The 11,914-nt window shown below is 35.7% G+C and overlaps 2 protein-coding genes across 2 annotated transcripts; one reads left to right on the forward strand and one right to left on the reverse strand.

Annotated features, from left to right (window-relative positions):
• Positions 1-239: 239 nt before the first annotated feature.
• LOC119071744 (atlastin-like) lies at positions 240-2,524 on the forward strand. Its single transcript, XM_037176776.1, has 5 exons — positions 240-677; positions 756-1,535; positions 1,612-1,767; positions 2,026-2,139; positions 2,208-2,524. The coding sequence occupies exons 1-5, from the start codon at positions 423-425 to the stop codon at positions 2,439-2,441; spliced, it is 1,539 nt and encodes a 512-aa protein (XP_037032671.1). The 5' UTR covers positions 240-422; the 3' UTR covers positions 2,442-2,524.
• Positions 2,525-5,603: 3,079 nt separating this feature from the next.
• Positions 5,604-7,375, reverse strand: LOC119071754. Its single transcript, XM_037176793.1, has 2 exons — positions 7,233-7,375; positions 5,604-7,156 (listed from the first exon to the last, which is right to left on the reverse strand). The coding sequence occupies exon 2, from the start codon at positions 7,139-7,141 to the stop codon at positions 5,735-5,737; it is 1,407 nt and encodes a 468-aa protein (XP_037032688.1). The 5' UTR covers positions 7,142-7,156; positions 7,233-7,375; the 3' UTR covers positions 5,604-5,734.
• Between the last annotated feature and the right edge of the window lie 4,539 nt (positions 7,376-11,914).

Genomic DNA, 11,914 nt, shown 5'->3' on the forward strand with positions numbered 1-11,914 from the left:
AAAAATATATCGAAAAAATTGTCAGTCAAGGGACCTTACCCGCCCGAAAGGTGGGCCTAGTTGTACATGCTAGATATTTGAACTCCGTCGCTAATATGCTTATCGAATTTAGTTTCTTTTGATATTTGAAATTGGCGCCTGAATAGTCAACTGCATCTGTGATACTTTTGTCGCATCCCCATGGAAATAGTCGATAAGACCATTGTCGATAGGGCTTTTATTAACACTGGAAGGACTGGAAGACAGAAAAACTGTTGGGTTAGTGTTCAGATGGAATACTGCACCACAGTCAGTGTGTGAATTTGTCTATAATTGATACGTAATAAAGACGATCCGAACGAAGCGTAAAGTTTGTATCTGTGCTCCTGAATTAATTTCCAGAAACCTTTCGTTCCCAATTATACATTCGCGGTGAAGCTAAAATGCAAATTATATTTTTTCTACTGATTTGTGGAGCTTTAATTGGCCATCACGTTGGCTATTCGGAACAAGCCACTCCCGTACAAATCGTACGTCTAGAAAATCATTCAATTAGCGTCGACTCGAAAATACTCAATCAAATACTCGGCAATGAGCACATAAAAGACCGGAATGTGATGATTTTTTCCATTGCTGGACCGTACCGAAAGGGCAAAAGTTTCTTCTTGAATTTTCCACTGAAATATTTGTACGCTAAGGTAAACTGTTTTTTTTTTCGGAAACTTGGTTCGCCTGTTGATTTTTGACATTCAAACAAAATCCATTTCCACTCACAGTATGTAAAGCATGACATTTCGGATTGGATTGGCGAGGATGCTGTTGATGGTAACGAACTGCATGGATTCAAATGGCGTGGTGGTCAAACGCCACAAACTACGGGAATTTGGATGTGGTCCGAAATCTTCACTCATGACTTTGACGGTGGGGATCGTGTGGCAATTATATTATTGGACACACAAGGAATATTCGATCATGATAGCAGTACGATGGATTGTACAAAAACATTTGCCATTAGCACATTGCTGTCGTCCGTTCAATGCTACAATGTCATGCAAAATATTCAGGAAAATAATCTTCAAGATTTGGACTACTTTACTGCATATGGACGACTGGCAAACGAGCAGACAAATGAGAGGCCATTCCAGAAACTACTATTCCTCGTACGAGACTGGCCGTATTCCGACGAAATGGACTATGGATACGCACCAAAATATGTTCAAAGAATACTCACAAGCAACGATAAGCAATCGCCGGCAATGCATGAACTCAGAGATCGTATTAAGATAAGCTTCGAAAAAGTTGAGGCCTTCTTAATGCCATATCCAGGCACTGCTGTCGCCGAAGGGAGGAACACTAACGGTGATTTGCGGCAAATTGACTCCAAGTTCATTCAGTCTGTGAAAGAAATAGTTCCGTCGATCTTTGCGCCCGAAAATCTTGTAGTGAAGCGGATTAACGGACAGAAAATACGTGCCTCCGATCTCATCGCATATTTAGAAGAGTACACGAAAATATTCAATGGAAACACATTACCAGAACCTAGGACTGCTCTATGGGTATGCTTGCAGGAGTTTATTCTATAAAACTCGTGGAAGACATTCAAAACTATTTTTTTTTCTGTTCATTACAAAGGCTACGGCTGAGACTACCCTCTTAATATTGCATAGGGACTGTCTCAACATTTATATGGATATGATGCAAGAGGTAATGGCAAGTCGTCACTTCGACTACGAAATTGCAGCTTTGGAGGAGGAACATGAAGCTGCTCGAAAGGAATCGTTGTCACAGGTTAGTATATAGGTTATTATTAGACTTCTATTTGGAACGTCTTAGCGAGCAGTGGCATAGTTCTTGAATATTCCTTTTTTACCCGGAGTAAGGGCACAAAGTTGTAAAAAAAGACTGTCCATTCATCCGTTGTAAAGATTACTTTTTCTTGTACACAGTGGCCGAAGAACCTCACAGCCAGTATTGATTTTCTTCCAGACTTACTTTTTTTGTATTAACTCTCCCTCTCCTCTTTGCTTAATTTCCTATGAAACTTAGTTCCAGAAAAAACCGAAGCTACACTTCCCTGACTTGGTATCTTCTTATAAAAATCAACTTGAGATGCACATCGCCATGAAGTACAAATTTTTCCTGGAACTGAATGCCAATCGGGTGAGTTCAATAATTACATTTGTCGATAAACAGAGAGATAGCAAAAAATTTGTTCACCTCCATTCCAGAAAGCTGATCGACTTCGTATCGAGGAAGAGCAACGTAAATCTGAGGAACTGCGACAATACATATTGGATGCAACCCATCAAGAAGGTTGGGCAGATATCAAAAATATCGCGGTGACCGGATTCTACGGAATGTGCATTTACGTTGGATGGCATTTTGTATACGTTCCATACGGTCTAATTGTTTGTGCTGTCCTTGGAGTATCAGCAAGGATTTTCGGACTTTTATGGGGTTAGTAGTTAGGCCAAAACGTCGCTCGTTCGTAGACATTATTTATCTTTTTTTACTCAATAAACGTTCAATTGAAGATCAACCCTGAGTTTCTCATGTGAGGTTTCGTGCAGTTTCTAACATATTGGTTCAGTAAAATGTAATTCTCTGTTCAAATAATTAATTACCGACCTGGCCAATCGTTTCGAAAGTAATCTTACAAGTCTGGTACAGTCAGAGGCAGCGAAATTTCAGCATTAATTTGCTTCAGCTGTTTTTCAACTGATCCACACATTCAATCAAAACTGTTAATGCTTGTTTATACGGTTAAAGCTGCTACTATCATGTTTGATCGTTTGTGTGGACCAGCTGAAAAACAGTTGAAGCAAATTCATGCTGAAATTTCACCGCCTCTAACTGTAAATAGACATACTTGCAGGCAGTCGCGACATTATTGTATATAGACGTTTGACCAGTTTTGTTTGTATGAGTGGACCAGCTGCCCACAATCTAGAATATTCAATGCTTCTGGGTACTCCTACTCAAATTTTCTGTAAAATATTTGGATATAATGTTGCCCATTGAGTTTGATGAGCGCGAGGAGATTCGATGCATACGGTGGACTACTTTCCTGAGATGACAATACAACTATTAAAAAACCAGTTAAATACAAACATGCGTTGTAATAATGAGGATTGAGTCAGGTCAAATTAAATTAGTCAAGCTCTGGTTCATATAGATGCATTTTCAAGTCCAGTAATCCTGACCAGAATTTCAGAACCCTCCCCTTCGTGCGCAAAAATGTATAGACAACATTTCGATCCGCTACTCCCTTTAAAGAGTGTGTAATTTGTGAATGACGTGCGGCAGTTCACATCGCTTTTATCGCATATTTTCTCTTGACTTTCCTTTCTACCACTCAAATCGAGACAAAAAGTTAATTCATTACCACAAGCATTCCAAAATGCTATTTAGCACATTTGCAATGGTGAAGTCATGAGCTGAGTGAAACAAAACTGACCGATCCATACTGGATTTCCCATAAATTTTGTGATCGAAATGTTGGATAAAATCTTTGATCAAAAATCCAGTTTGTAATTTTGCTATTTCTTTAGTGCCAGTGTACGCTTGGATTGCAACTTCTACAATATGTCGCATCGGCCCATTCAACTGAATCGCTTAATGTGCCCAACTCTCCAAACTTTAATAAAAATCAAATTTTTCATCTCCTGGATCTATTCTGTCTGAATCGTCCATATATCCCTTCCGATACTTACGTTGTGTTGAGGCTATTTTCAATGTTAAGCGTATCAAATAGATTGAACACATGATTGACGGTAGTGACATTGCATCCACTCTTCGCACCAAAGCTTAAATTCGTGATCGTAAATTTGTTGAACAATAGAAGACTCTTTGAGGTAATTGTATTATAGTCTTACGCATGCATTACCACCGAACTTATAATCGAATTCCCGTGGTTTGGTCAGGAGTCGGTTTGAATAAGCATAAGCAGGCTAACATCAGTGTTGCGCTCATCAATGTTCTGTCTGTGTCAGTTAAGCGAATGTGTATTCGATCGCTTGAACAACTTGTGCCGTGATATTGGTCATATCGTCAGCGCACATATTCACCCAGTCTCTATAATCTGTCTTTTCTTATCGAAATAGCAGAAAATATAAGAAAGTTAGCGTGAATTGGGGTGAACTGGTATATGCGAGAAATGGAAAATATTTTGTTGAAAGGTGAAAGTTAAATTCTATGATGGATTCTGCTAGGTTCTAAAAAAAATGGGCTATAACACCTCTGAGTTGATTGCGAAGGTAATGGCAATTAGAAGAAGACTCTTTGTCAACTAAAGAGAAAAGATGTTTTATTTAAACATCCACTAAACTGTTCAAACGTTGCTGCCAGACGATTTTATGAGTGTCCAACGCACTCCAACAACGCTTGATGGAAAAATAGAAAATTCTGAAAAATTTCGATTTTGTAAAAAAAAAAAAATTGAACCTTCCTCTTTTAGATGAGCTCAATATCAGCATCATAGCGACAATGGAAGCCTAACAATAATAATTCATAAGTGTACCTTTGCATAGACAACTTCAAAATGAACTGGGGGTTAATGGGTGAGGGTTTACAAAGCTCGGTTAATCGGTTTCGAATCAGACTATCAACACTATTCACTGGTGCAAACATGGACTATTTTTGAGAAATTCTTTGAGAAATTTAAGAAATATTGAGAAAAAATCATAAAACTTAGTGACATATTTCTGGCCAAGACATTCTTCAAATCGATTTTTTACCATGAAGCCGAGGGGTGGATAAACGTAAATTCCGTTCGAACCTTGTTTTTTTTAAACAAATGTTTTCTTGTTTTTTTCTGTTTTTTCTTGTTTATAAACAAAGAAAAAAACAAAAAAACACGGTACTTCTTTCGGGTTTTGCATTTTCAATTTTGTTTTTCTGTTTTCTTTTAAGGTCTTCCTGTTTTTAATTCAGTTTTTCAGTTCTTTACAGTTGTTTTTTCGTTTTTTTCTTGTTTTTTCTTATTTTTTGCGATTTTTTCTTGTTTTTTGTCTGTTTTTTCTTGTTTTTCTATTTTTTCTGTTTTTTGTTTGTTTTGCAACCGTTTCATTTTTGTTTTCTATCCCTTCGAACCTTGTTTTTTATGTGTATCCACCCCTCGCATGAAGCCATGATGGTTCATTTTTGGCCAAATGTAGAAAAATGTAGATCTGGTTGCCATCTTCATGGTAATATATCGTTTTGAAGAATGTCTTGGTCAGAAATATGTCACTAAGTTTTATGATTTTTTCTTTTGAGATTTTTAAGATATTTTTGAGGAATTTGATAAATTCAATAAATTTTTGAGAAATTTGTGAAATCCAATTTTGAGAAATTTAAAGAAATCTTTGAGAAATCGATTTCTCAAAATAGTCCCTGGGTGCAAACATCAGAATTCTAAGAACATATAAACTATTTTTTGCCGTCTACACTAACATGTACCTCTTCAAGGACTTCTGATACCATCTTACAGTCGTAGTCACAACCTCATTAAACACAAATTTTCTTTGTACCTTGGACCATCTTCAAGAATTTAGCAGATTTTCCGATTTCAATGTGAATTGAGCAAAGTCTCTGACGATTTAGGTGAATCAGGTCTAAGGTAGTTATGTTAAAAGAAACTTAAATTTCGAAACGAATTGTTTTACTTCAACAATAATAATTACAAATTAACCTTCAGTCTTCAATGATATTTTAAACAGAAAAAATAAAGGTGAAAATATGATCGTATGAAACGCAATAATGTACCGAGAGTTGATTATTCGGTAAATGAAATTTTAACATCGGCAGGAACGAACTTACGCAATTTGTTTTCGACAACGACGGTCTTGGATTCGTCCAATTTCTTCATGACCAATTCAATTTTGTCATGCGGAACGAATTTCAGTGTACTCTCCAAGCTGATCAAATTATTCCACAGCGACTGATGGTCAGGATTTCGCTCGAAGCGACTTTTCTCATACACAATTATGTCGGGCTTGCATCCACTCTTTTGTAGCTCGTAAATGAAACGGCCAACATGCTCATCGAAGCATCGCAATTTGATTACTTTCAAATACTTTAGCGGCTTGATGCGGGTGATTGTGTCGAAGCAGTGGCAACTGTGAACAGCATCTCCATTGAATCTGCCGGTATCTTTAGTGAAGCTCAAGTACAGCATTGCTTGAAGAATTCCTTGATGTGCGTGCATTTTACGCCCCCCACGGCCGAAACACGGTATTTGTACTTCCACTTCCAATTCGTCCAAGATCACACCATCATAGAGGCCCTCATTTGCTGTGCCTGACATATCCATCACAAATGGACAAAAATATTGCACTCGAATTTTCTTCAGATTCGGAAACATTTGGTGAACTCTATTGTCTCCTGACAACGTTTCCAGTATTAGTTCCCCCACTGTGTCCGAATGGAAGCAATTTTCAAAGTATGGGATGGACAAACTCTTCAAATTGACCAGTTTGTTTAAGCACGTGTGTGCAGGGCCACCTTCCAGCTTATACATTTGGTTGATCAGGCTCATTTCCATTGGTTTAATCGCAACTGGACATCGGTGACCAGCATCTCGTAAATCAAACGAATCAATGTCACAACAATTGAAAAAAATGGCTTTCAAATTGCTGTTCAAGTGGTTTATGAAGTCGGTGGACAGCACGGCCTTATAGAATCCGGACTTTGCACCAAACCGGTTTCCCCATCCCCATTTGTTTTTTGAGTAAATTTTTTCGGCCAAATTCAGCCTCGGTCCGAAGAAAAGTTCCTCGATTTTATCGAAACCACCGATAAATGTGACCAAATTTCGGCACATCACTTCACCTCTCGGCTTATCTGCTTTTGTATGATACGCGCGTTTCTCAAGCTCCAACAAATTACCGTCAATCGTCAGTTGTTTTACGTTCACGCACATATCCTTCACACGCTTCAAGAATTGTCCGTCGTACAGCAACGGATCAATGGCAATGTGGATGACATTGGATGCAATTGATTTTAGAAAGTCGAGTTTGTTAGAGTCGTTGACAGACACGAATCCTGTTAATGGTCGTCTGGTCTCAAATTCAGGATATTCTCCAGTCGTCTTGTACAACAGACCAATTTTATTCACAATCAAAATGAGGTCGGTCTTCTTTGTGTCCGTTTGTTGCTTATGGTAAGCCAAAGAGGAGGCCATTTTATTTTCTTCTTTCTGTTCGGAGGATAACATTCTTTGGGTGAAAAACAAGGAGCAAGGAAAATGTGAAAAATATTATGCACGAACTTACACGTCGCTACACTTGTTTTGTCTTCAATGCCACAATTTCAATACGAAAGACTTTCTGAACCCTTCAACCGAAACACTTTTGTTACGAACACACGATCAACGTCTTAACTAAGCACAATGAGAAGCGTCAGTAGGGACTGGAAAGAATGGAAGAGATAATGCAGGTGCGACAAGCTCATTCAACATCGGTAAAAGTAGGATTGAACATGAAACTCTTAAAAATCTGGGAATCATTAATATTTGTGAAATCAGTAGTTGAAATATTTTTTCTAGAGAATTTCTTGGCACAAACATCATTTTTGAGAAAAGCGAAACGACAGGTCTCTTTCCAGACATGCTAGTCTGAATTTTGTTGGTCCAAGGCGTCGAAACGCCGTACAGGGTCGTGTGGGGTGTCATTAGAAAGGTAATCACATGTACTATTGAGCCGAGAGACTCATTGGTTTTAAAATTAATCCACACTGAAATATGTGCAGTTGAAGTTTTCAACCGAAAACTTGCACTTTTCTTACCAATATTTCTCCAGTTACACGAGCCGTACATGGTGGCCGTACATGGTGGCCGTACATTTGAAAGGTTTTCAGCTATCGATGGAACCAAATCATACTAGCGAGAACATTCACATGATACTGATCAAAATATGATTGAATTGTTTATTTCTGATCTAAATGATTTATTGGTTTTGTTTCTTTCAAAAAATCAGTTTTTGAGCTTGAAAACATTGTCACAATTTATTACTATACTTAATCTATATTCTACATCTACAACGCGAAAATAATTAAAACTTTTCCTAGACTTCCTAGCTTTGAAGTGTCGTTTGAAATACGTAGAGTTCCGATCGAGGAATAAGGTCAAAGTTTATCCAAAGGGATGTTACCGAGTTTTCGGACAAATTCTGGTTGGGTTTCAGACTTCAACAAAAATAAAGTTGAAAACCGCCACACTTCAATTGAGATTTTTTTTCTGTACAAGATTGCCGTGGTCTTGATATTCATAGAATTTGAAAAAGCTTTTGATTCATTGCAAATATGGTCGATATTGGACTCATTAGTTGAGTGCAGAGTAGAACTCCAACACAATTCGATACGTCTATAAAAATGCTACGTCGTGTATAAAACTCCATAAAAGAACGGAAAAATCAGAATTGGCAGAGGTTTATACGACAGGGTGACGTCAAACCATATCACCTAAGTCATTTACATCGATTCTGGAGAGTATTTTTGTATGGGTATCAACATAAATGGAGAATACCTGAGTAATCTCCGTTTCTCAGATGACATCTACCTGATGGCAGCTGATCTAGATCAGGCGCAAATTATGTTACAACAGTTGAATGAGGAGTCAAACAAAGTCGGTCCCAAGATGAATTTGTCGAAAACGAGAATCATGACAAACACTGACGATAACAGAGACATTAAAAATGGTGATACTGTCATTGAACGAAACGACATCTACGTGTATCTAGGTCACAAATTGAAGTTGGGTCTGGTCAACCAAACTGCAGAAATAAAACATAGAATTGGTCTTGCATGGGCAGCGTTCGGAAAACTCAGGCTAATTTTCAAAAGCAAAAAGAAAAATGAACAATAGTCTGAAACGTAAAGTGTTCGATACGTGTGTCCTTCCTGTGCTCCCATATGGAGCGGAAACGTTAACAAAAGCTTCCGAAAATAAACCAAGCACAAAGAGCCATGGAACGGAATTACGCTCAAAGATAGAATGACAATTCAATGGATTCGATAACAAACAACGCACTGTAGCTGACTCAGGTTATCAAAAAAAATTTAAAAGTAGTCAACAGGTGAGTGTTTTGCCTTCCAATTGAGTGATGTCAAAGTCAGCTTCGGTTGACAACAAACAAAAGTCGTTGATGTCATGGAAAGAATAGCATCTTTAAAGTGGAGCTGGGCGAGACATATTGCAAGAAGGATGGACGAACATTGAACCAAAAAGATAATGAACTGTAGACCACCTAAAACAAGACGTAGAGGTAGACCACCAGAGAGATGGAATAATATTATAAAGTGATCTGCAGGTGCAAATTGGCAACAAGTGGCAACGGTTCGTTTGGAATGGAAGAGAATGGCATACAACCAGCAGTGGATAGAAACAGGCTGAAAAAGAAAGAAGAAGAAGAAGAAAGGCTCGTACGGGGCTAGAACAATGCAAGTCAACAACTGCTGTAGGAAATGCTGTGGTTTGAAATGGTTTACACAAAAATTTCGTTTAACAAACGTAAATCTAGATCTTAATTTCCGTATTTTTTGGTTAGGTTAGGCGCTAGGTTTTCATTTGTTAGACGAAATTTATGTGGAGACAATTTCAAACCACAACAATTTTTAAATCAGAAAATGTGTCGACATTTTACGAGTGTACGGTAGCCTATAAGTGAAAATCACACTCTTCTAATGTCGATAACTGTAAGGGTGAGCAAAATTTCACTTGAAAGATATCGAATTGAACAAAAAAACCACTGAAATCATTACAATACTTTTGTTGTTGTTTTTCATTTTTGTTAAAACGTTTCGTGTTTAGTTTTATTTTTCATGCCATTAGAGTTTGGTCCTTACATTAATGATTCAATTGTCTTAAATAGTAAACTAAAAAAAATGTTTCATTTTGTTAAAAATAGGCTCTAATATCATTTTGATAGTTTTACAGATTTAAAAAGCTAAAATCTAAAATTCCTTAATTTGTGATTCAATTCAAGTTTTAAATTATTTAATTCTAATATTTTTTATAGATAAAAATTAGTTTTCGTGATCACAGTATTAGGTAATGTATTAGATTGATTTGTGGTTGTTTTTTTACTCTTTTTTTTATTTTATTTTTTATTAAGGTAAATAAGTTATTTTGCATTTTTGTTTTTAAATATATTTCTTTGTTAGATATATTGACAAAATGTTACTTGTACACACTCTACCCTTTATGTTTTATTGTTTAGATAAGATATTTTATATCGTTTTATTAGTTTTTAATTTAATTTTATTTTTTGTTTTCAATTTTTAATTTATCTACGGTCATAATGTATTATAACTTAGCAACGTATATCAGATGAAAATCTATTCATTTTCAAGAAGTTTTAATTTGTAGTCTTTTAAAGGCAAGCAGTTTCTTATTTATTATCTAAAAAATACTTAGATTGTTATTGCTTTTTAGTTTATAAAATTAATCTACCACATTCAAGGGTAAACAAAATGTGGTGTTTTGTATAGATTAAAAAGGTTTAAGGGTGTTTCTTTTTCTCGTTTATATACTTTTATATAATCATCTGTTTCATTGATTGTATCCAATTAAAGTTTTTCTAGTTATTCGTTTAAAAATAGAGAATTTTCAAGAGTTTAAAAAAATGTTTTTGAAAAATCAAATGAACAGAAAAAAGATTGAAAATATAAAACGAAATTTATGTACAATATTCCACTCGTTCACTGATATATATAATTTATAATTCGTAAAATTTTATTTATTTTTGTTCTAATTTCTATTTTAAATCGAAGTTTGATTGCATTAATTTAATTTGATGTGGTCAAATATATTCATTGTATTAAAAAGCGTTAAAATATTCATACTTTTATTAAAAACTCTTCACTGTTAGATGTGTGTGTATAATATATAATTTTCAATGATTTTAAATCTAAAAAGTTGCAATAACACAGTGTGTATCATTCAATTATTATTTTTATTATTTTTTTTATTTAGTTTTAATCTAAAATGTATTTTGTTTTTATTAAATTTTTCCTTTTATAAATCTACTACTTCTACTGACTGATTATCCGGCCACTAAAATTTCTCTAAATGAATTACGTCGATTTTACGCTACTTTAAATTCAATTTGCCATTAAGCTACAGTGTAGCTGCTACATAGTTTCAGAAATCACAGAAAACAGTAAGAGTCAGGCCAGGAATAGGATACGATCAAAATCACTTCGATTCTTGTTTCTTGGAGGCATAAATAAATGAATAAAACAATTAAAAATAACAAAAAAATCGTGCAATGTTCTTATTGTTATAGGGAAATGCTGTTTGGAAACTGTCATAGATTTTCGTATGATTCTTTTACATATCCGGACATTTCCTCATAGAATTACTGATATCAGCGCTCTATTTCTGTGTGAACCGACATTTCAATGATTTTTTAGCAGAGTGAAGTTATTTCACAAGAAAATACGTCGCAAAGAATTACGGTAAACTTTTCTATTCTCTTTTCTCTTCATCCCTTTGTGATGACTAAGTTATCACATTTCTGCGTTTTTCTTTAAATTGGGGAGTCGCTGGGCGATAAAAACATAGAGTTACACTCATCAGATGGCATGACGGAGCTGTCAATTTAAAACATGTCTGGGTGCCCATTAAATTCTTGGATTCTATATATTGCTTTAAGATGCCGTACAAGACAGATACATAAATAACTATTGTAACGCAAGTTTGAAGATTTTTGCTTCAATATTGGTATAGTCGATAGTGAATAGAAAATGGCAGCCACTCCCGTTCATTCGTTTGACCTAATTTTCCAACAGGTTGATTATTGATACACAATTATCGACAAAATCCTTTATACACATTTAGATAACATATTGCAGAATAATGCGCACGCTGGAACTTTAGACACCCTGAAAAGTAGTAAAGGAGTCTAGGTTCTTGTTTATGATTCTTCGGTTATAAGGCCACGATTCCAACTGTATG

Source organism: Bradysia coprophila (genome assembly GCF_014529535.1).
Source record: "Bradysia coprophila strain Holo2 chromosome IV unlocalized genomic scaffold, BU_Bcop_v1 contig_5, whole genome shotgun sequence".
Taxonomy (NCBI): domain Eukaryota; kingdom Metazoa; phylum Arthropoda; class Insecta; order Diptera; family Sciaridae; genus Bradysia; species Bradysia coprophila.